General features: G+C 53.3%; 4 protein-coding genes across 4 annotated transcripts; 3 read left to right on the top strand and 1 right to left on the bottom strand.

Moving 5' to 3' along the window:
* The first annotated feature begins 1,700 nt into the window (after positions 1-1,700).
* On the top strand, positions 1,701-2,760 carry BO86DRAFT_385524 (cytochrome b5-like heme/steroid binding domain-containing protein). Its single transcript, XM_025671127.1, has 3 exons — positions 1,701-1,837; positions 1,910-2,036; positions 2,112-2,760. The coding sequence occupies exons 1-3, from the start codon at positions 1,719-1,721 to the stop codon at positions 2,283-2,285; spliced, it is 420 nt and encodes a 139-aa protein (XP_025531807.1). The 5' UTR covers positions 1,701-1,718; the 3' UTR covers positions 2,286-2,760.
* A 372-nt stretch (positions 2,761-3,132) lies between these two features.
* Positions 3,133-7,191, bottom strand: BO86DRAFT_395358 (putative RNA binding effector protein Scp160; the record flags this gene model as incomplete). The annotated part of the gene is made up of 4 exons (XM_025673309.1): positions 3,133-4,118; positions 4,170-6,438; positions 6,492-6,745; positions 6,816-7,191. The coding sequence occupies 4 exons, from the start codon at positions 7,189-7,191 to the stop codon at positions 3,133-3,135; spliced, it is 3,885 nt and encodes a 1,294-aa protein (XP_025531806.1).
* Positions 7,192-9,579: 2,388 nt separating this feature from the next.
* BO86DRAFT_415452 (putative nucleoside transporter) lies at positions 9,580-11,216 on the top strand (the record flags this gene model as incomplete). Its single annotated transcript, XM_025674905.1, has 3 exons — positions 9,580-9,924; positions 9,986-10,667; positions 10,723-11,216. 3 exons carry the CDS (start codon positions 9,580-9,582, stop codon positions 11,214-11,216), a joined length of 1,521 nt encoding a protein of 506 aa, XP_025531805.1.
* A 4,894-nt stretch (positions 11,217-16,110) lies between these two features.
* pakA (mitogen-activated protein kinase kinase kinase kinase STE20) lies at positions 16,111-18,820 on the top strand (the record flags this gene model as incomplete). Its single annotated transcript, XM_025673308.1, has 4 exons — positions 16,111-18,111; positions 18,167-18,266; positions 18,326-18,660; positions 18,716-18,820. The coding sequence occupies 4 exons, from the start codon at positions 16,111-16,113 to the stop codon at positions 18,818-18,820; spliced, it is 2,541 nt and encodes an 846-aa protein (XP_025531804.1).
* Positions 18,821-20,177: the final 1,357 nt, after the last annotated feature.

Genomic DNA, 20,177 nt, shown 5'->3' with positions numbered 1-20,177 from the left:
CGAACCTTCGACAGACACCCTCGTCGCCGAAAGAAGTAGGGAATTCCGCTCCTGGCCCCGAAATTCCGCTCTGGAAGGGGGTGACTGACCTTTCAATCCGTCATTCAGCGCAGGCGGGGGGGGGGTTTTGGGAGGGAAGGGAAAAGTCCCGATGGGGCTTCCCGGGGGTGGCGGGCAACTGGCCAACTGGGGCGATCTTTCCCCGAGGTTACGGGTAACGGCTATCGAGAGCGGGGATGAGGCCCTTCAGGTCGGGAATTGTTTGAAGTGGTCTTTTGTCTTGGACTGGACTGTACTCGGTACTCAGGGCTATTGTGCTTGGGTGATTTTTTGTGGTTTATCTGGCGGTGGATTTATCTCTCTATCAAAGGATAGGTATGTAGTGATGCATTTAAAAGAGATGGTGGTGGTACAGGTACAGTCTGTCCGTAGTTATCAACCGGGTGTATACAATCAGGCTGTCAGAAGATAAGGTGGTGGAGATTCATCTCCGACACCGAACACACTAACTAGACTGACTGTGAGTGTTCTCCGGACTGTTCGTGAGGCGATCAGCAACCTTACCCAGTAATCCTATTCCCGGATATCCCACATGCTCAGGGTCTAATCTTTACCGTAGAACAAACGACGTAGCTAGCTAGCTGGTGGTACAATACATATATACACACATAGACTGACTCTGTTCTTATACACACACACACACCTTGCAGTGCCTTCCTGCAATCCCATATTTCTTCGTCCTTCTTTTTTTTTTTTTTTTTTTTTTTTTTACTTTTTTTTTCTTTTTTTTTTTTGGCACCACAGGCAAAGTTTGCCTGATCGGGAATAGTGCGCTGTATGCTCTGACTAAGACGGGAATAAGCGTGCGGTGATTGGCGCAGACGGACCAATCCCTATCAGGCCACTTTTCCAGATGACCCAATCGGGAAGGTGTTGGGATTGCACGGAACGGAAACTCAGCAGAGAAAGCAAGTACGAGCAAGCAGACTCACTTTTTCACAAGCAAGATGAACCGTCAAAAGACAGGATATTGAAGCTCGGTAATAGAAAGCTGGCCGGTCCCCAAGGCGAACGCTGAGTCCGGGAGTGCTCCCCGGGAATGTTGGTCTGGGTCAAAGGTGGCTGCCTCAGGCTGGACCGGGGCGAAGTGATCGACTCCGACTGCTGGGCCGGACTGATTGATTATTATTATTCTTCTTATTGACTATCTCTCCGTCTCTCTCTCGCTCTCTCTCTTCCTCTCTTCCCTTCTCCTCTTCGTTCTCCGCTTAGTCGTCGTCTTCTTCTTCTTCTTCTTCTTCCTCCTCTTCCCCTCTCTCTTTCTCTCTCTCCGTCAGTGCTGCTTCTGCTTCTGCTTCCTGTCTCCGTTCGCATTCCCCTTCAGTTCAGTTCTATCTGGTGAGTTCCCTCTCTCATCCCCGACAGACACACCCTTTCGCTCCCACTCCCACTCCCACCCCTCACCCCAATATCCCCAGTGCAGCGCATCCCAAAGTGATACAAGTCCACGGGTGTATCTGGAGATCTGTACTCCAACCAAGCGCATCGCGCGAACATCTTCTTTGCCGATCACCGCATCACCAATCCCCTAATCCACCTACCTACACCTTGCCCCCCCAATCCTCACCACCCACATCTCACCACCTCCAACCCTCGAACAAGCCCAACCTCACTAACCACTCGCTCCCTACAATAGCCTCAAAAAAACAACACCCAAAATGTCCGACATCAAGGAATTCACCCTCGCCGAAGTCACCGGCCACAACACCAAGAAGGACCTGTACATGGTCATCCACGACAAGGTCTACGACTGCTCCTCCTTCGTTGACGAGCACCCGTACGTGGCCCTTCCCCTTATCCCTCAACCCCCCCAAGGAAAAACCATCAATTGACCCCCAAAACAAAACAGCGGAGGTGAAGAAGTCCTCCTCGACGTCGCCGGCCAAGACGGCACCGAAGCCTTCGAGGACGTCGGCCACAGCGACGAAGCCCGGGAGATTCTGGACGGTCTCTTCGTCGGGAACGTGAAGCGCATGGTCAGTTGCCAACCCTACAAACCAACCCTCCTTTCCCAAAACCCCTAGCCTCAATGCTAACACTCCGCTCAAAAGCCCGGTGACCCCGCCCCCCGCTCGCACGCCAACCCCTCCGCCGCCTCGGGCTCCTCCTCCGGCGACGCCGCCGGTCTGGGCGTCGGCCTGTACGCCTTCCTCGTCGTCGGCGGACTGATCGCCTACGGCGCCTACCAATATCTGCAGAAGGCGTCGCTTGCGTCGGAGCAGTAGACTTTTTGCGTTCTTGTTTGCGGGACTTTTTTTTTTTTTATGTGTTGGGCTTTTACTTGCTGGTCTGTTATTCAATGTGTGTGCGAAAAATCCATACCGTATATTCTTAATTCCTTTGTCTGCGGCATATCACGTCGTTGAAAGAAGATTCCCTACCTTTTTTTTTTTTGCTGGTCTTTTTTTGTTTGTGCCGGTTTTGCTATTAGATGGGTGATGAGGGTTGGTTTGGGAGGATCCAGGGTTGTGGAAATGCATGTGGAAGGGAATGCGGATGTATGCTCTGGTTTGAGAGAGATCGAAAGGGTGCAAGGAGAAGCTCGGGTTGGGAGGTGAAAGGGAAGAGGTAAGGCGCTTGATTTCTATACCATGTCCTGTTCCATAGGGGCCGTGTGCAATCTCAGATATACTGTCTATCTTGGTAAACTTTAGGGGTGATCCCCAAAATCACGAGTCAGAAGGCACTATCCCCCCGTTACTGCTCTTACTGCACTAAAAGTACGACTGGAGGTAGTTGTAGAGTAAGATGAGAGTAGATAGGGCTAGCTCATGCATAAATCATGGCAGAGAAGTACAAAAAGACAATCCAACCGCTGCCTGCCTGCCAAAAAGAAAATGCTCATGGGATCTCGGATCGTAACAGTCTTCTTCTTTTTATAAACATAGCAACACAAATATAGAACTGTAAAGTAAAAAGAGAAGTTATGGTGGGTAGGGAGGTGGAATGTTTAATGATGCTGAGGCCATGAGAGGGGGACGGCCAGAAAAAAAAGAGAGAGCGTCCTGATTATTTCCAAAACCTTGTCCCAACGCCTTGCCTTCTTGCGCTCGGGATTTCATCGTCGTCCATTTACCGGGAGTTACCGCTCGTGCCTGCGCGGACTGCCTCCAGGATCATGTCCTTGGCCTCCTCCAGACCGTCCTTGCTTCCCTTGATCTCGATCGCCTCACCCTTGGCCTGGCCCTTGGGGACGTTGATCCGGCATCCCGTTTGCTTGCGGATCGCGTTGATCTGGCTACCACCCTGGCCGACGACGAAGCGGTACGTCTTGGGGTCGGGCAGGATTAGGTAACCGGTGGCAGACTGTTGGGAGGCGTTGGCAATGGCCTTCTCCAGAGCCGACTTGGCCTTGGCAACGTTGTCGCTGGTACCGGCGAGCACCCACGGAATGGTAGCAGGTTCGGACGGGTCGGCGGGCGCGGGGCTGTTGTCGACCACCTTCCACGAGTGGACCTCGGCGGCATCGGTGGGCTCATCCGTGATCAGTGGCAGCGACGAGGCTCCATTGACCTCGCCGCGCGAGTCCTCCGAGACGGGCTTGGCAGGCACCTGTTGGCCAGCGTGATCGACCGTGACACGGTAATCGTTACGGAGACGGCGGAAGAACGAGCCATTGTCGGCAATCACATGGTGCAGGTGGCGGGGCACTTCAACCGTCTCACCCTGCTGGTCCTTCAGCATACCGTCAATGTGCTCCTTGGCTTCGGCAACGGCTTGGCTGGGTCCCTTGAGCTTGATCTCGGTGCGGCCAGAGCCCTGCTTGGGGATGTCCAGGGTGATGTTGAACTTCGATTCGATGTTGCGGCGGGTATCACCACCACGGCCAATCAGAAGACGGTGTTGAATCGTAGGAACGTCAAGAGTCACAGTCACCTGATCCGCGCGCTCCTTGACGAATTCTTCGATGGCGGCGATGATCTTGTCAACAACCTGTTCGTTTCCTTCCAGCTTGATGGTCGACTCAGCACTCTCAGGACGGGGGAATTTGACCAGCCGAGAAGCACTGCCGTCAGTGGGACCGCCAGCATCAGCAACGATCTTACGGATGTTGGCACCTGTTTAGTGATTAGCAAATTGCGTCGACTAGCATTGCGGCACGAACTTACCGCCACTGCCGATGAGGGACTTGTGGTACTTCTTATCCACATCGATGGTCTTGGTGACGATGGAATCGAACTCGCCGGATCGTTCAAGCAAGGTTTTCTTGGCCTCTTCGACCTGCTGCTTGGTACCCCGGATCTTGATCTGCACGCGGCCCGACTCATCCGGTGCATCGTTGGCGCCCGGAACATCAATCTGGGCACCGGTATCGGCGCGGAGCTTGTCCATCTCGCGACCGCGCTGCCCGATCAGAGAGGGGATCTGGGCCTGGGCCACCGACACAGTCGCGGTGTGGGAGTGGTCGACGACCCACTGCAACAGACTCAGGATCTCATCCCGTGCCGAGTCGGCACCCTTGCTGGGACCCTTGATGATGACTTCGTCCGCAGCCTGCTGAGACCGGTTGGGGCGAGAGCCACCAGCTTCGCTGGAAGTCTCCTGGTCGTCACTGGCAGCTCGGGGGAACTGAACACGGACAGAGTAACGATCCTGGAGTCTGTTCACCTGGCTACCCTTCTGACCGATCAGCTCACGGTGATATTGGGCGGGAATCTTCAGGGTGTGAGTCGTCTCATCCTCCAATTTCTTTCCAAGGTTGATGATGCGGGTCTTGGCAGCATCGGCCTTCGCCTTGGGCCCCTTAACTTCAACCTTGCCGTTCTCGACCTTGATATCCACATCGAACTCGTCGCGCAACTTGTTGATGTTCTCGCCCTTCTTGCCAATGAGGAAGTTAGCGAACTTCTGGGGGAAGTCGAAAGTTGTAGTGTAGCCTCTCTCAAGGTCATCCTTCTCCTGCTCCACGACAAACTCCTGGATCTTGGAGATCAGGTCCTCCACGAGGCGGGAAGGACCACGAAGCGCAACCTCGGTCTCAGTGCGGCTGGATCCTTCACCGACAATGGCACGGACGGGGATCTCATCCTCGCCCTTAGACTGCTGTTCGCGGGCAATGAATTTCCGGACCTTGTCTTGGTACTTGCTTGGCACGTTGATGGTCTTCGCCACGACTTCCTTCTGGTCACCGAGAGCACTCAGGAGGTAGTCCTGAGCTTCTTGGAGAACCTTTTCGAAAGTGGCAACTTCTGCGGGGGAAGGTCTTTGTCTTGGGATCTCGAACTGGCCAGCATTAGACGAAGGGCCCTCGTAAACCATGAACACATCCGAGCTATCAAGGTCTTCGGGCACCAGGAGGTGAACACCGTAGTCGTTTTGAAGCTTAGGGATGGTGCGAGACTCCAGGTAGGGGTGATAGTAAGGATCAACGTTGACGGCACGGATTCTGGTCGGGGGGTGTGCTTGGACGAGGTTCATGATATCGGATCGCGCACGAATGGTGTTCTTGCCGTCCCGGGAGTAGACTTCCCAGGTAACCGGACCGTTAGAGCTAGGCGGGAGCGCAATGCGAGCGTCATACAAATTCTCCAACTCCTTGATGATCTGGCGCTGTCTGAGGTAGCGAGTCAAGGCACGAGCATGGGCATGAGGTCCAGCAGGCGCATTGGGGTGTTGACGGGAGAGGTCAATGCTCGCCATTTGCATGCTCGTGGCGAGATCCATGGCCCGATTGATACCATTCTCGATGCAGTCAACAGGTCCCGTGATAGCAAGGAACTCGCTATCATCGGAATCGGGAGGCAGAACAATGGCGCAGCCAGTGTCAGCAAGGAACTCATGCAAAGCATCAGCATTGTCTCCGAGGATGAATTGATGTTGGCCGCGGTTGATGGCGAGTTGGCGCAATGTCAGCTGGCGCTGCAGCTCGGCAGCAAGCCTCTCAATCTCAGCGCGAGCTTCCTGAGCCGCAGTGCGCTCACCAGAGATGTGAATGTGTCTGTCCGAAACAGGCGCGAACTGAACATGACCGGGGTCAGCCTCCTGGGGGGGAGGCTGGCTCTGCCAGGTGTCGTACCGCGGGACGTGAACTTGTGCCTTTGTGCGTTGCTCGATTTCCCGGAGCTGCGCGTTGTGAGCACCTGCAATGAAAGGGAAGAACTCGGGGGGGATAGTCTTCAGTCTCAGGCTCATGTTGGAAGCTCTCTCACGAACAATAGCCTCGATCTCACGACGAGCCATTTCCGCGGCAACAGCATCACCTTCTATCAACACGTCAATGGTATCATCGTCATCAAAATCGTCTGCGGAGGCAGACTCGTCAGCACGCGGGACCTGAACACGCGCGCCGGTGCGTTGCTGAATGTCTTGAACAACAGCGCCTTGGCGACCAATGATGTGAGGGCGGGCGGATGTGGGAATGGGAACGCGGACGGATTGCTAGACGGAGATGTAAGTCATCCATGCGTCGATTCACAGTGTCATTGACATACCTTAGATCCAACTTGCTGCGCGACCTCCTTCAGCGCCTGTCTGACGGCATCTGCGGAACCCTTACCCTCGAAGATGATGGAGCCTCCCGGTCCACCGCGCATATCAACGTTGGCCTTGGAGCGCCGAGAGATGTCGCGCAGAATGTCGCGCAGAGGCTTCTTCATCTGGCCGCGGGGAAGCATCTGGGATGGTGCTAGCCGAAGCTGTTCCATGTGCTTTCCAGGCAGACTCATGATTCTCGGAACATCAGAAGCTAATTCAAGACCTCCTGTGTCAGCCGCAGTGATCGGGGATTTATATGTGACTGACCACTGTACACATACCTGCTTGTGCACCATTGGCGCCGTTAGCGACAGCAGCAGCGGAAGGGCCGCGAGCACCCCAGGCTGAGACGGCGGGGGCCTTGGGCTTGGGTCCACTTCCAAGAGCGGGGAACAATTCCTCCGACTGCACGTCGAAAGCAGGTGCCTTCTTGGGGGCAGCCTTGGGGATGGAAGGAGTCGCAGGCTGAGAGGAAACATTGGAGTCGCCCGAGGCCTCGACCACCGAGGATGGGGGAGGGTGCTTGAGATCCTCCTCATCCACTACATCCTCCACGGTCACTTTGTGTGCCTCATCGCGAGCGTGCTGCTCCTCCAACATAGCGGCCCGGGACTTGGTGCCACCGTTGACATCGACTGCGACTGCTTCGGAAGCCATTGTAGCAGGACAAAGCGGGATGGGACGAATTGAACCGCAGATAGTGATTAGACGATTGGGCCGAGAAAAGGATACAGACGGACACTAGCAGACAATGTCGTTAGAATTGGGAGGGGGGAACCAATGGAGAGAGGGACGCAACATACCAGCTAAACGCAGGTGTCTGTGTAATTAAAATTGGATGTCGAGTAGCGGGTAATGGAAAGGACTGATTGTTTTGATCACACCAATCCCTAAATGCAAGAGCCAAAAAAGGAGCAGTTGAAAAGCGAACAAAGTCAATTGCTATCTGCTGAGGCTAAGGGCTGTAGAAACGATGAATAAAGTCAAGTTCGCAGGCGCTATTGCATCCCAGGATTGAAAATGAGGGGGGGAGAAGAAGGACCTCGGAAAAAGTGGGAGGTGGAAAGGCGGCGGAAGAAGAGTAGGATGCTCTCAGAGTGGGGAAGAAGAGGGAGTTAGGAGAGGGGAGAGAACGGGGAGGAGAGGTCAATGAGAGAGGGAGAGGAGGGAGAGAGGGTCAACGAATTGACACAATGACGAGGTAGGAGGTAAAGATGAGGGTGGTGAGGATAAGATGAAAAGAGGTAGAGGTAGAGGTAAAGGTAGAAGGTAAAGGGAAAAGAAGGGAATGGAAGAAGAGGTGGAAGTTCGGGAAGAGGACAGACAATCTGCCCGGGGGGAAGTAGTCATTATTCCTCTTTGGGCGATGGTCTGGAGTGCCACCGCCCAGAGCCGCCCTTCACCACTTCTTACCGTCTATAACTACTTACCTCTCTTGCTGCCTCTCTTTTACGGCTGTCTCTGCTATGCCTGACATTCTCTCCAATTGGATCTTGAACAGCACAGATCATTGTGAGCAGAGCAGCATTCAAAGCCTTCCTTGAATGACCTGTTCATGATCTCCAGCTGTTATACTCTTCTCATCCGGAAGGCTGTTCAGATCCAGTTCTATTGACGGCCAACTGACTTCGACTTTCATGCTGAATGAGGCTGAGGAGGGACGAATGAGAGCCAAAGGCTGACACTTCCATGGTCTTGCCTGAGTCCGGCCACTGACGTTACTGTAGTCAGCAACACCCCACAGAACGTGAACTCACCAAGCTTTTTTTTTTCTAATCAGCAAGCGGAGAGATTTGGAGGCGGAAGAGCTTCTCTGCTTAACCGAATCATGTTATCAAAATCAGTTGAGCTAATGCTTGCACTGTTGAGGTTTAGGGTATAGACCTCGAGTGCAGTGTCAGTCTCGGATGCGGCGCATGGCCTTTTCATATGGCGGCCATTACTTCCGCACCGGTGAAGTGTAGTTGATAACGACCACCATTTGAAGACTCAATGCAGACAGGTAACACAGCATATCCTATGGCTGCTGCCAAGATCCTCTCAAGTTCTGTTGTAGGTAAGATTGAACGGGATGTCCGATAGGCCGCCGGGGTTTGGCCCAGAGTCCGAGAGAGACAGATATCGCCTGGGCAAGATTGGACAATCGCCACTCAAGCAGAGGGTCACTGCGGGAGTTTCTGCCAAGACAAGCTTATCATAAGGTTGCACTTTTTTTTCCCGCTCCCCCTCCTCTCGCTATGCCCTCCGCCGCGAAGGATCCTCCTGTAGATACGACTATCTACACAATGCTTTTTTATACCTGTTTTGCGAATGCATGTATGCGAAGAGGGCACAGGTCAGACCGTGAGTCAGTGGACTAGACACTGCTCGGCTTCAAATGTTCAAGCTCACCGAGGTCGAAAACTTTCGACCCACTCGATCCCAGCGTGCTGCAGAGAGAGACACATGGGCCGAATGTGGATCGCAACCTTAACCCAGACAGGTAGACTGTCTCTGCCACTGCACTGATTATTGACAAAGATTGACTGGTCAAATTTTTCTCTCTGGTTTCACTGGGTTGACAGCTTCATCATGAACCAAACAAGACAAGAAGGGTATCTTGCCACGTGCTGCCCAACCCTAGACTCGGGAAGTCCTTATGACCTAAGAAATATCATGAGATCCGCGGTTCTGCTGGTTTGAGGTTAGACTGAGGGGGGGCAATTACTACTATCGCCAACTGATAAGAGAAAAAACCGTGTCCCACAAATAACATTCCATAGATTCTGGAAGGCAAAAGATAAAGCGTGCCTGGGAGTTGCCGACTCGAACCAAACAGCCCATTCCTCGGCTAGCGCCGCCTGCAGTTTTTGAGACTCTCTTAAGGCCATACACCAGTTTCTCTTATTAATTTTTCGGAATAAGCCGTGCTACATATAAATAACGCCCTGGCATTTTTCTGGGGAAGAAAAAAAAAGTTTCTTTCCTTCTTCCTCTTGCTGCGAGCGATCGAACTGTCCCCCAAGCAGCAGCAAGCAGCAAGCAGCAAGAAGAAGCCTCCAAAACATGGAGTACCCCACACTGGAAGAGGGCCACAAGGTCGAGCCGAAGCTGTCAACAGCTGAGGTGGAGGAACAATCCCTGGTGAAACCCGCAGGATTCTTCCCTAAGGTCCTCTACTATGAGGCTCTGTTGGATAAGAAGTTGGGGATCGAGTCCAACAGTATCGAGCGAGTGACGCCGGAGAAGAAGCAGCCTCCCAACACTCTGGCCATGGGCCTGATCTGGGCGTCGGCGACCATGAACCTCAGCTGTTTCAGTACAGGATTCTTGGGGTGGGAGTTTGGCCTCAGCTTGGGGCAGGTCATCCCCATCATCATCTGCGCGACACTCCTGGGCGGGGCAATCACGGTTCGCATACCATTCTCTTGATAGGCAGTCAAGAGTGCGTGCTTACGTCTTTCTCCAATAGGGCTGGTGTGCTACCTTGGGTCCCGGTACTGGTCTTCGCCAGGTCGCCATCTCCAGATACTCTCTGGGATTCTACCCATCGTCCATCATCGCCGCGCTGAACGTGATCGAACAGCTAGGCTGGTCCTCTGTCAGTTGTATCACCGCCGGCCAGGCCCTCGTCGCCGTCGCAGATGGAAACATCTCGATCGTCGTGGGAGTCATCATTGTGGCCTGCCTCAGTCTGGCCATCGTCTTCTTCGGGTTGAAAGTGGTGATGAGCCTCGAGCAGTGGATGTGGCTGATCGCCTTCATCATCTTCATGATCGTCTATGGGCAGTCGGGCAACCATGCCAACCTCGCCCAACCCGCTACAGTCTCCGGCTTGACCAAGTCCGGACAAGTCCTGAGTCTGATCAGTGTCATCTACGGATCCAGTGCCTCCTGGTCTTCCATCGTATCCGACTTCTACGTGCACTACCCGGTCAACACCTCCCGGGTCAAAGTTTTCTTCTTCACCACCCTGGGTATTTCCCTGCCGACCTGCATTGGCCTGCTGCTGGGCGCATGCATTGCCTCGGCGCTGGACACGAACGAGGAATGGGCCGCTGCCTATGACGGCGGTATCGGCTACATGCTGCAGGAGCTCATTCATCCCACGAAGTTTGCGAAGTTCTGCTTGGTCCTGATGGTGCTGGCCAATGGTAAGCTTTCTCCATCACACGCACTAGAAATACCCTAATACTAATTCCATCCCAGTCGGTATGAACTGCATCAACATCTACGCCGCATCCATCAGCGCGCAGCTCTTCGCCCCGCCCTTCCGCAAGGTGCCCCGCACCATCTGGACGGTGATCGTCTTCGGCTGCATCATCGCCATCGGCATCGCCGGTCGCGACCACCTGCTGACCGTGCTCAACAACTTCCTCTCGCTGCTGGGCTACTGGAACACGTCTTTCTTCGTCATCCTGTTCTGCGAACACTACCTCTTCCGCGGCGGCAACCTGGCCAACTACGATCTCGACGCCTGGGACACCCCGTCCCGGATGCCCATCGGCTTCGCCGGCCTGACCTCCTTCCTCTGCGGCGCCGCGGGCTGGATCGTCGGTATGGATGAGACCTACTACGTCGGCGCCCTGGCGAAGCTGATCGGCGAGGACGGCGGTGATATCGCCAACGAGCTGGCGCTGGTCTTCACCACCATCTCCTTCATCCCACTGAGATGGCTCGAACTGAAATATGTCGGGCGGTGAAGAGACTTTTTGCCATGGGATTGAGTTTGTTTGGGTTGGGACCTTTTGAGAGATATTCTTTTCATCTCCATACATATATATATAACGAAGAAACAATGCCCCAGACAGTCTCTGGGGTACTTTAATAGGAATACATATCTTCACCACTCATTCTACCAACGGGTATTCTCATCCTATCCTCAAACTCCATCTATCCAATACAACAACCCGCATACGGGCATGCATGCGTACAGAAAACGCAAGGCAGAGACGTAGGTCCCCAAATTCCCGCAGGTACCAGTCGCCAGCCCCAACGCGCTTATGCCATCCCGGATGTTACGTACAGTATAACCCTACATACATGCCAAACCTTAGCCCCTCGCTTCCCGGGAGGCAGCGGACGGTAGGTAAGCCCTACTTGCAGTGGCCAACATCCCGCAAAGCTTGGTTCTACTTCCCTTGCTTGCAGTAGATGTGCCGTACATACATCCGGCAACAAGCCACGCAGGTCGATTTCTCTCTCCCCCGCCGCCCCCCACCCAAACGGGCTCTCTTGGGGAGATGAAGTTTTCTATCGATTTCCGACTGTGGCTGTCGGGGTCGACCATCATGTCGATGAAGCTCTCGTGAGTAGATGATTCAGTTCTCGAGCCCAAAGCTGGGTCAGAAAGTACCATGCAGCATGCATATATCGTGGAGAGCCAAGTATTCCGGTATCGCAAGTGATGCATGAGATATTGCTAAACGCGAAGCATCATATCTACCTACCCAGTGACCAGAGAAAGACCCGCTGAAGCTATCCTACGCATGTGAAGATGTGCATCATGAAAACGGCGCGGCTGTTGGTAAAGGTGCTTTGAAAGCCCAATCGCCGACTCCGCTCGGCACAAGTGGCAACAGAAACCTGGGGCCCCGTCTGGGATGAGAATCAAGGAATGACGATCCCGCCTCTGATGTGCCCCGTGGGGTTCAGGATGTACTGTACTCGGACCGAGCCTGGGGAACGTTATCCACTTGGAGTTGGTAGGTCGAAGAAGGGGGATTGGTTGAGTTGCCTGAGACAGTTATTGGACATGGAGATATGCTCGAATTGAATGCTGGACTACTGCAAGCAATTGGTTGTTGATGTTGGGTTGCTTTTGCTGGTTGGAGTGGGTGGAGGGGTAGGTGTATCCGTAGGACGGAATCAGATGATCCGAAGGAGGCTGTCGAGGTGGACTTTTATGCTATACACCATGCAGACGGACATGTTCGACTCTACGCATTTCGAGCACTCATCTGTGGCCTTGATACACCGGGTGCAACAGAAAGTAGAGCTACCAGCGCTCAACAGCCAACAGCACTGAGTACCTGTAACTACCTACCGGCTCCAAGCTCTCAAAAAGGAAAGCCGGACCTCCAGCCAGCAGTCCAGGTACAGTACAGTCCTTGGATGAGGCCCGAATTCCAGACCTCAATTCCATGACCACGGCAGTACCACAGTGCAAATACTCATAGCACTGATACCTGATATCAGGCATGGTCAAATTAGCACTCCAACCATTGAAGCTTTCTTGGAAGAACAACATGTCCCACCCTGCCCTAGACATGGAGCAACCAACCAACCCCCTCCCGATTTATACTTTCAACGGTAGGTCGACTTCAAAAGCCCGGGTCTATAACACGGCTGCCTGCACCTTACCAGTTGTCCCTGATGGACACTCCCGAGTCCTGGCAGAGTATCTCGCAGGATCGGCAACCACCAATCTCGATAGACGCCGTCTGTTATCGCTAGATCTTGTTTCCATCAGCAGAACGGTTATTACTGCTCCTGCTCCGGTCAGTAGGATGTGACACTTCATTCAATCAATAATCTGCGAAACACTGCAGCTTTTATTGGACATAGGTCGATTCGACTCTGCCATCGAGTTCCCAGGGGTAAGGGCGGGCTAAAGTACGGAATTCAAGTGCCAGACATTGACGGTCAAGGCGCCCCTTCCATTGTATCGAGATCTTAGTACCGAGTAGAGAACCAGCCCACCCACCCATCCGATTGCAAGAGCCGATAACCTTATGGACAACATTCGAATAACCTGGCTTCAAGGCACTTAGACGTCATTTTGTTGCAGAAGAGGGCAAAGGGCGGGATTTGCCGGTCCCCGCCCCCGACCAAAAGTTTAAATGAGACTGGTCGAGAAGAAGGATGGATGAAATCAGCCAAGTTTCACATAGAGGTTCTAGCTGTGATATATCGAAATGACAAGAGGAGCTCCGTCGCGGGGCGTGATGATACGGTACTCTACGGAGTAGTGTGGTGACTACTACTCCGTACCCATGTCCTTTTTGCGAAACAAGGCTCGAGAGATCGTCGCCCGTCCATTGCTATAGAACAATCTTCTATGCTTCGATTCTTCCAGCACCCCCCTAGCAAGGGTTCTCGGGACATTTTTCTTTTCTCGTGGTTGGTCTAACAGTCAGTTGAATGATGATCAGTCATATATGATCTGCCCTCAGCCCACTCATTCTCCTTTTCTTTCCCTCATAAAGATTGAGATTGGTGCGCATCAAGGGGGCAGCAGCGGCAGCCCGGAAACAGATGTGTGACTCTCTCTGATCTGGAAACAGAACAAGTCTTTTGCTGCAGGTGCAGGGGGGTGGTGTCGGAAAGTGGTCGATAATGGGATTTCGATTGGACGTGGTGTGTGAGTGTGTCGTATTGGTACGAGTATGATCGAGGCACACCCTCCTGGAATTCACGCACAGTACCTGCAGCAATTCATCAGATCTGAGGTATAATCTCCCTGTCGCCGTCCTGCCCATGAGCTCAGTGCTCACTCATGGCCCCGAGCAACCGAATCGAGATGGTTGGGGAGCTGGCTCGAAAGACGTTGACAGCTCGGTACTCAAAACTTGAAGCGATGACGCTATGGCTGCCTGCCTTCCCAATCAATAGTAAGTAATGTAATATCGGTGGGCGTCGAGGTCGAAGGGGAAAAGGTATCCACTGCGGCATGGAACAATAATAGTGGGCGGTATTAAGGGCAGATTTATGTTGGGCACACACTTTGGTTGGACTGGAACTGATTTGTGCCCCGCCTTCATAGCGCGCCACTAAACCGTTCCATCCTGTAGGTAATTAAGGTCCGTATCATATTATTCTTCCTGTTACTATTATCATCAATCATCCTTGATCCTGCAAACTTCCCACTTCCCACCGATTCTTCTTGTTGTTCCCAGTGAATCGCCGAAGTCCGGGGCAGCTCAGACATTTAATCTATCTGACCTACTTAATTACGATGATGCTAATTTGTTCTTAGTCCCCGGACGGGAAACCCAGAACCAGAAATGATTAAGACCACATTCGAGACCTTTGGCTCCCTGAGTCGTAGGGACGCCATACCTACCCTCCTGGGCCTTTTTCTCGTCCAAAGTGACGGAAGGGAGTGGAGTTGTACCAGGAAAAAAGAGCATCAATCAGTTCGCGCTCCACATCTCAACATGCAACTGGGGTCGAAGGACGTGTCTAGAATTTTTTTTTTTCATTCTTTGGTTGCCCGTTCGGATGCACTGTTCACTACACACTACACACTACACACTTCACAGTATATCTGAGTCTGAGACAGATGATGTACGCCTTTTTACGGGGACAACAAAAGTACCAGCCAGTGTTGTATGTATGTAACTACAGACTGTACTGGCAGTAGTGCACTGGGCACTACGGAGTATACCGACCGATATCCCCTTTTAGACAATCCGTCATTGCTGCTTGTGATTGACAGGAGATACGGTAGTCTTCCCAGCAGTCCCATGGGTTGGACCAGGGACAACAAGAAGCCTCCAGGCTGGCAGTTTGTCCTCCCAAGGCGCTGGGATTATGATTGGAATGTTGACCGCCCGATCACTAAGGAGTACGAAGGAGTACTTACTATGTCTGAGTAGTAGACCTACTGTACTGTACCTTGTCTGCTCCGTCTGTAGTTTTTGATACCAGCCGCTGCCGTCTGTGGCCGGACCCGTTGTTGTAAAAATAATACAGAACGACGGGCCGTTTTAGCACTCGCTTCAATAATCAATCGCTTGCTTCCCTCCTCCACCATTCATTCAGTCTAGTCCTCCGTACTTCCCCCCCCCCCTCTAACACCCCAACCCCCCCTCTCCCTCTCTCTCCCACCGTCATCGCTGGCCGTCCTTCTCGGTGACTGTTATGTTATTACTTTCTTGGTGTTGCAGATCTGTGTGCTGAGCTGTCGGCTATCTGCAGTGCATCCTGCATTCACCAGAATCAAATTCCATCACTGACATTTTGTTGTTATTTATTTTTCCTACTTTGTAGTGAATTAGACGGTCTACTGTGAGGGTTCTGTGTCTGTTACCATACCAAACCTACTGTACCTTTCTCTTTTGTCTGCGCTGTCGGATCCCCCTACGATCCCCCTCTCTCCTTTTACCCGTTACCACCACCACCACCGACAAGTCAGACAGAACCCGACACAGAGACAAGACAGGTCAGGTCAGTCAACCTCAGTCACCGCCTAATGCTCTCCACGTGCTAACTACTGGTTGACGGTAGCCCGCGGCAGCTTCTTTCGCGCCCTCCCTTGCGTCTCTCTGTCCAAGTATTCTGGATCCCTCTCACATATCCGATTCCTCCGTCGCTGCTCCATCAGAATTCACTTCCCCCCCCCCTCCTTCTTCTCCCCGTTGGGGCTATCGATCTGACCGTGCAGCATTGCACCCACCCCTCCCCTCCCCGCCAGCAGTCCCCATTCGACACCTATCGTCGACCAAAGGTGACCGGTAGTGAAGAAGCACAGTGCGCACCGCCTCACTCAGTGGCTTCTCCTCTCCCTCCAATCAAACCTCGGTCTTGGTCGCTCAACCCTGCTGCCACCAGTCGCTCGAACTGTCACCCCCCCTCCCCCCTAAACCGCACGTCATGAATCACGATAGTTTCTCTTCCCTAAAATTTCGACGGTCGTCAAGCAAGCTTCACAAAGACCCTCCGAGCTTCACGTCCCGCATTTTGAAGAGTCAGCAGAGCAACACCTCCCTCAAACGTCACCCCTCAGCCCCCGTCTACCCTCGTTCCGCTGCCGCTGCTGGAGGTCGAGAGCACACTCGGACGAGATCGAACGCATACGGATCATCCTCATCCTCCCTCGAGCAGAACAGCGGCAATCCGTCTCCAGCACACTCCGGCAACGAGTCGGGCTATTTTCCGACCAGCAATAATTCCTTCAAGTCCCGCCCTCCCCCCGCCGGCCGATTTTCCCTCAGTGAGCAGAGCTCAGATGAACTGATTGGCACCCCGTTTGATAGTCGGGGCATGCTCAGCTCTTTGAAAGAGAATTCGACTGAGTCTGATCCCGTGCCCGAAAAGCCCCCGACTTTGCGGTCGGCCACAAGCCCTGAAACCCGAGGATTGAGACAGTCGGCTAGCCTGGCTACCTTGCAGAGCCGAATGGAGACGTTTGTGCACAGGGCGACCGACAATGACCGCTCGGTAAATCCGAAGCGTCTCTCGGACGAGGGTAACACAACGACTAGGCCATTCGCAGGCAGAAGCAAGAAGAGCAGTTTTTCGAGCTTTGTCAACAGTATGCTCGGTTCTCCCCGAGGCATCAAGATCTCCGCTCCGGAGAACCCCGTCCACGTCACTCATGTCGGCTACGATAACCAGACCGGCCAGTTCACCGGTCTCCCGAAAGAATGGCAACGATTATTACAGGAAAGCGGTATCTCTAAGAAGGAGCAGGAAGAGCACCCCCAGACCATGGTTGACATCATGAGATTCTACGAGAAGAATGCCCGGGGTGATGATGAGGTTTGGCACAAGTTTGACCATGCATACCCGCAACCCCAGTCAGCGGCCAGTCCAGCCTCCGGCACGGGCTCCTATGGTCCTGGCGCGCAGCGAGTCTCGCCCCCAACAAGCCCTCGATTCCCTCAAAACCACGAAGGCAGTTTTGAGAACCCCCGAGCGCCGCCTCCAATTCCTCGCGGGGCTCCTGCAGCAGGCCAAGCTATGTCACCACCGGTGGGTGGATTCGTTCCCAACCGGGCCCCGCCAAAGCCCCCAGGCGCAGGCACCGTCACCCCAGCTCGCATCGCTCCTCAACCTCCCTCCGCAGCTACCTACGCCGCAGCACCGGTCCGAGCAGCTCAGGATGCTTATGCTCAGGCCTATGCCACACCCCCAATCCCGGAGGCAGAGCCTCTACCCAAGGAACAACACCCGCTCAGCAGATCCAACTCCAAGGCAAGTGGCACGCCCGTGCCCTGGACGGCACCATCTCCGGCTCAGTATCAGCAGCAACAGGAGCAAGCGATGGCTGCAGCCCAGCAGGCGATTGTCAGCAAACAACTTGAGCGGAGCCGCAGTCAGCGTCAGCAGCAGGCCGCTCAGAAGCAAGCGTCACAGCAAGCACCTCCTCAACACATCAGTCCCGTGGAAGAGACATCTGCTTCGATTCAGCAGGCACGCGCTGCTCCGGCTGCGGCTGCGGCTGCAGCTGCCGCCGGCGCCGCCCCCGCTGCTCGTCCGCGGCAGCGGGCCCGCCAGAGTAACATCATGGACGTTAGACAACGACTCCTCGCGATTTGCACGCCTGGCGACCCGACTAAGCTTTACCGCCACCTTAACAAGATTGGCCAGGGAGCATCGGGCGGCGTTTTCACGGCGTATGAAAATAACTCCAATAGCTGTGTCGCTATCAAGCAGATGAATCTGGACTTGCAGCCCAAGAAAGATCTTATCATCAACGAGATCTTGGTCATGAAGGACAGCAAGCACAAGAACATCGTCAACTTCCTGGACAGCTATCTTCACGGTCTGGATCTATGGGTGGTGATGGAATATATGGAAGGTGGCAGTTTGACCGATGTGGTCACATTCAACATCATGAGTGAAGGGCAGATTGCTGCCGTTTGTAGAGAGGTAAGCTACATCGTTTATTGTTAGTCTCTTGTTTCAAAAGGCTGACATCTGTAAGACTCTGAGTGGTCTGCAGCATCTTCACTCGAAGGGTGTCATTCACCGTGATATCAAGTCGGACAACATCCTTCTATCTCTGGATGGCAACATTAAATTGAGTAAGTTGTCTTCTCCATGCTGGGTGTGGCCCGGACGATCGGTCTAACATTACTTCTAGCCGATTTCGGTTTCTGTGCCCAGATCAACGATTCGCATAACAAGCGAAACACTATGGTGGGTACACCATACTGGATGGCACCCGAAGTCGTTACCCGAAAGGAGTATGGCCGCAAGGTCGATATCTGGAGTCTCGGAATCATGGCAATTGAGATGATTGAGGGCGAGCCCCCTTATCTGACCGAGTCGCCGCTGCGGGCGCTGTACTTGATCGCAACCAACGGAACGCCCACGATCAAGGACGAACACAACCTGTCTCCTGTTTTCCGGGACTTCCTGCACCTCGCACTCAAGGTGGACCCCGAGAAGAGAGCCTCTGCCCATGACCTGCTCAAGGTATGTCGACTCTTTTTTGCTTTGGCTATTTGAGCCCTTGCTAACCGAGTGACAGCATCCGTTCATGTCTCTCTGTGCCCCTCTTTCACATCTATCGCCGCTTGTGAAGGCCGCGCGGGCCAACAGAGCGCAAGAAAAGGCCCAAAAGGGGGGTGCCTAGGTACCGTGACTTTCCACTGTTACTATATACGTCGATATCTTCTGTCTTCTCTCTCTCAGATACCCATGACTCCCGATGTTTTCATATTTGCTGGACATCTTATGCTGGCATCGCATAATGACCAACGTCTTGTTCACCCTTCTCTGTTTCTTCCTGCGGATCTCCCTTGATTTTCTAGACGGCGATGGATTCTTCATGTGATGACCTTCCTTTCATCTTACCTTTTGTTGCGGTGCTTGTGGGTGCTGGAGGTCAGGAGCCTTCGCCAATCGAACACATGCACACCGTATCTCGACGGCGGCATGGCTGGTCTTCCCAGGTCAGTCTGTGGAAAGGTGGAAAAATGTTTGTAAATTTCTCTACTTCCGGCATTTGTCCTTGTGCGAAATCATACTAGTGCAATTACCGGGTTGCTTCTTCAACTACGGTTCGAGTCGATCTCTGTCGTTGTGCCACATTACGAGTGACAAGTTTGCGCGTGCATGTACTTGAAGCGCCTTCCCGTTTCCATATCCATACCTTATCGATGCGGTGTTGCCCTTGGGGGCTTTCGCTCCGAGCGGAGATGATTTATGAGGCATTTTCTGGCATTTTCCCTTCATGACAAAAGAACAAAAGCATGAACTTGATTCGATTTGTTTGATCTGCTTTGTGATTCGGTTCAGATAGCGACAGTCCCGTCCCTACTGCTGCTTCGGCTGGCTTCCCAGCCATAGTACCCTCGGAGACCCGAGATATCTTTCTACGGCATTTTTTGCCGTTCTATTTGGGGAGGGGAGAAGCATAATGAGTTGTGTTCATAGAATTCAGTGCCATTTGTGGACTGAGAGTGTTTGTTCAGTCTGGATCTTCTTTGTAGTACTTGGTACTTGGTACTGTATGTAGTTAGAGCCTGTGCAGCCAGCATAGCTGATATCGTCATCGGGAGCTCAGGGCAGTCCCAGAACTGCGCTAGACCCGATTAGGCGACCACCCTCCGCCTCGGGCTGCCGCGATCCATCGTCACCTGCTGAGCATTCATCAGGTTGCAGCCTTCGTGCTTCTTTCTCACTTTGCTACCCCCCGTTCTTGTCTTGCCCGCCTCAACCGTGGTGTGTTTGTGTTTATAATTACTTACAGTGCTCATACTTGCAGTGCTGATACATCTACTACACCTCCTGACTCCAACCACTGCTACCCCTTTCTCCTCACCCCCTACTTCATACCTAGTGCCTATTTACAACACTTCCGCAACTGCATCATCGAGGCTGTACTGTACCTCCCCGCAATTGGGTAGTCGGACTCCAGCAACGAAGCAAAGCCACTCACTCAATCACTCCACCAAAATTACGAGTCATTTCCTTGACACTACGTCCAC

Source organism: Aspergillus japonicus (assembly GCF_003184785.1).
Source record: "Aspergillus japonicus CBS 114.51 unplaced genomic scaffold BO86scaffold_4, whole genome shotgun sequence".
NCBI classification, from domain to species: domain Eukaryota; kingdom Fungi; phylum Ascomycota; class Eurotiomycetes; order Eurotiales; family Aspergillaceae; genus Aspergillus; species Aspergillus japonicus.
The sequence above is the reverse complement of the archived record's forward strand: the minus strand, read 5'-3'. Positions and strand labels throughout refer to the sequence as shown.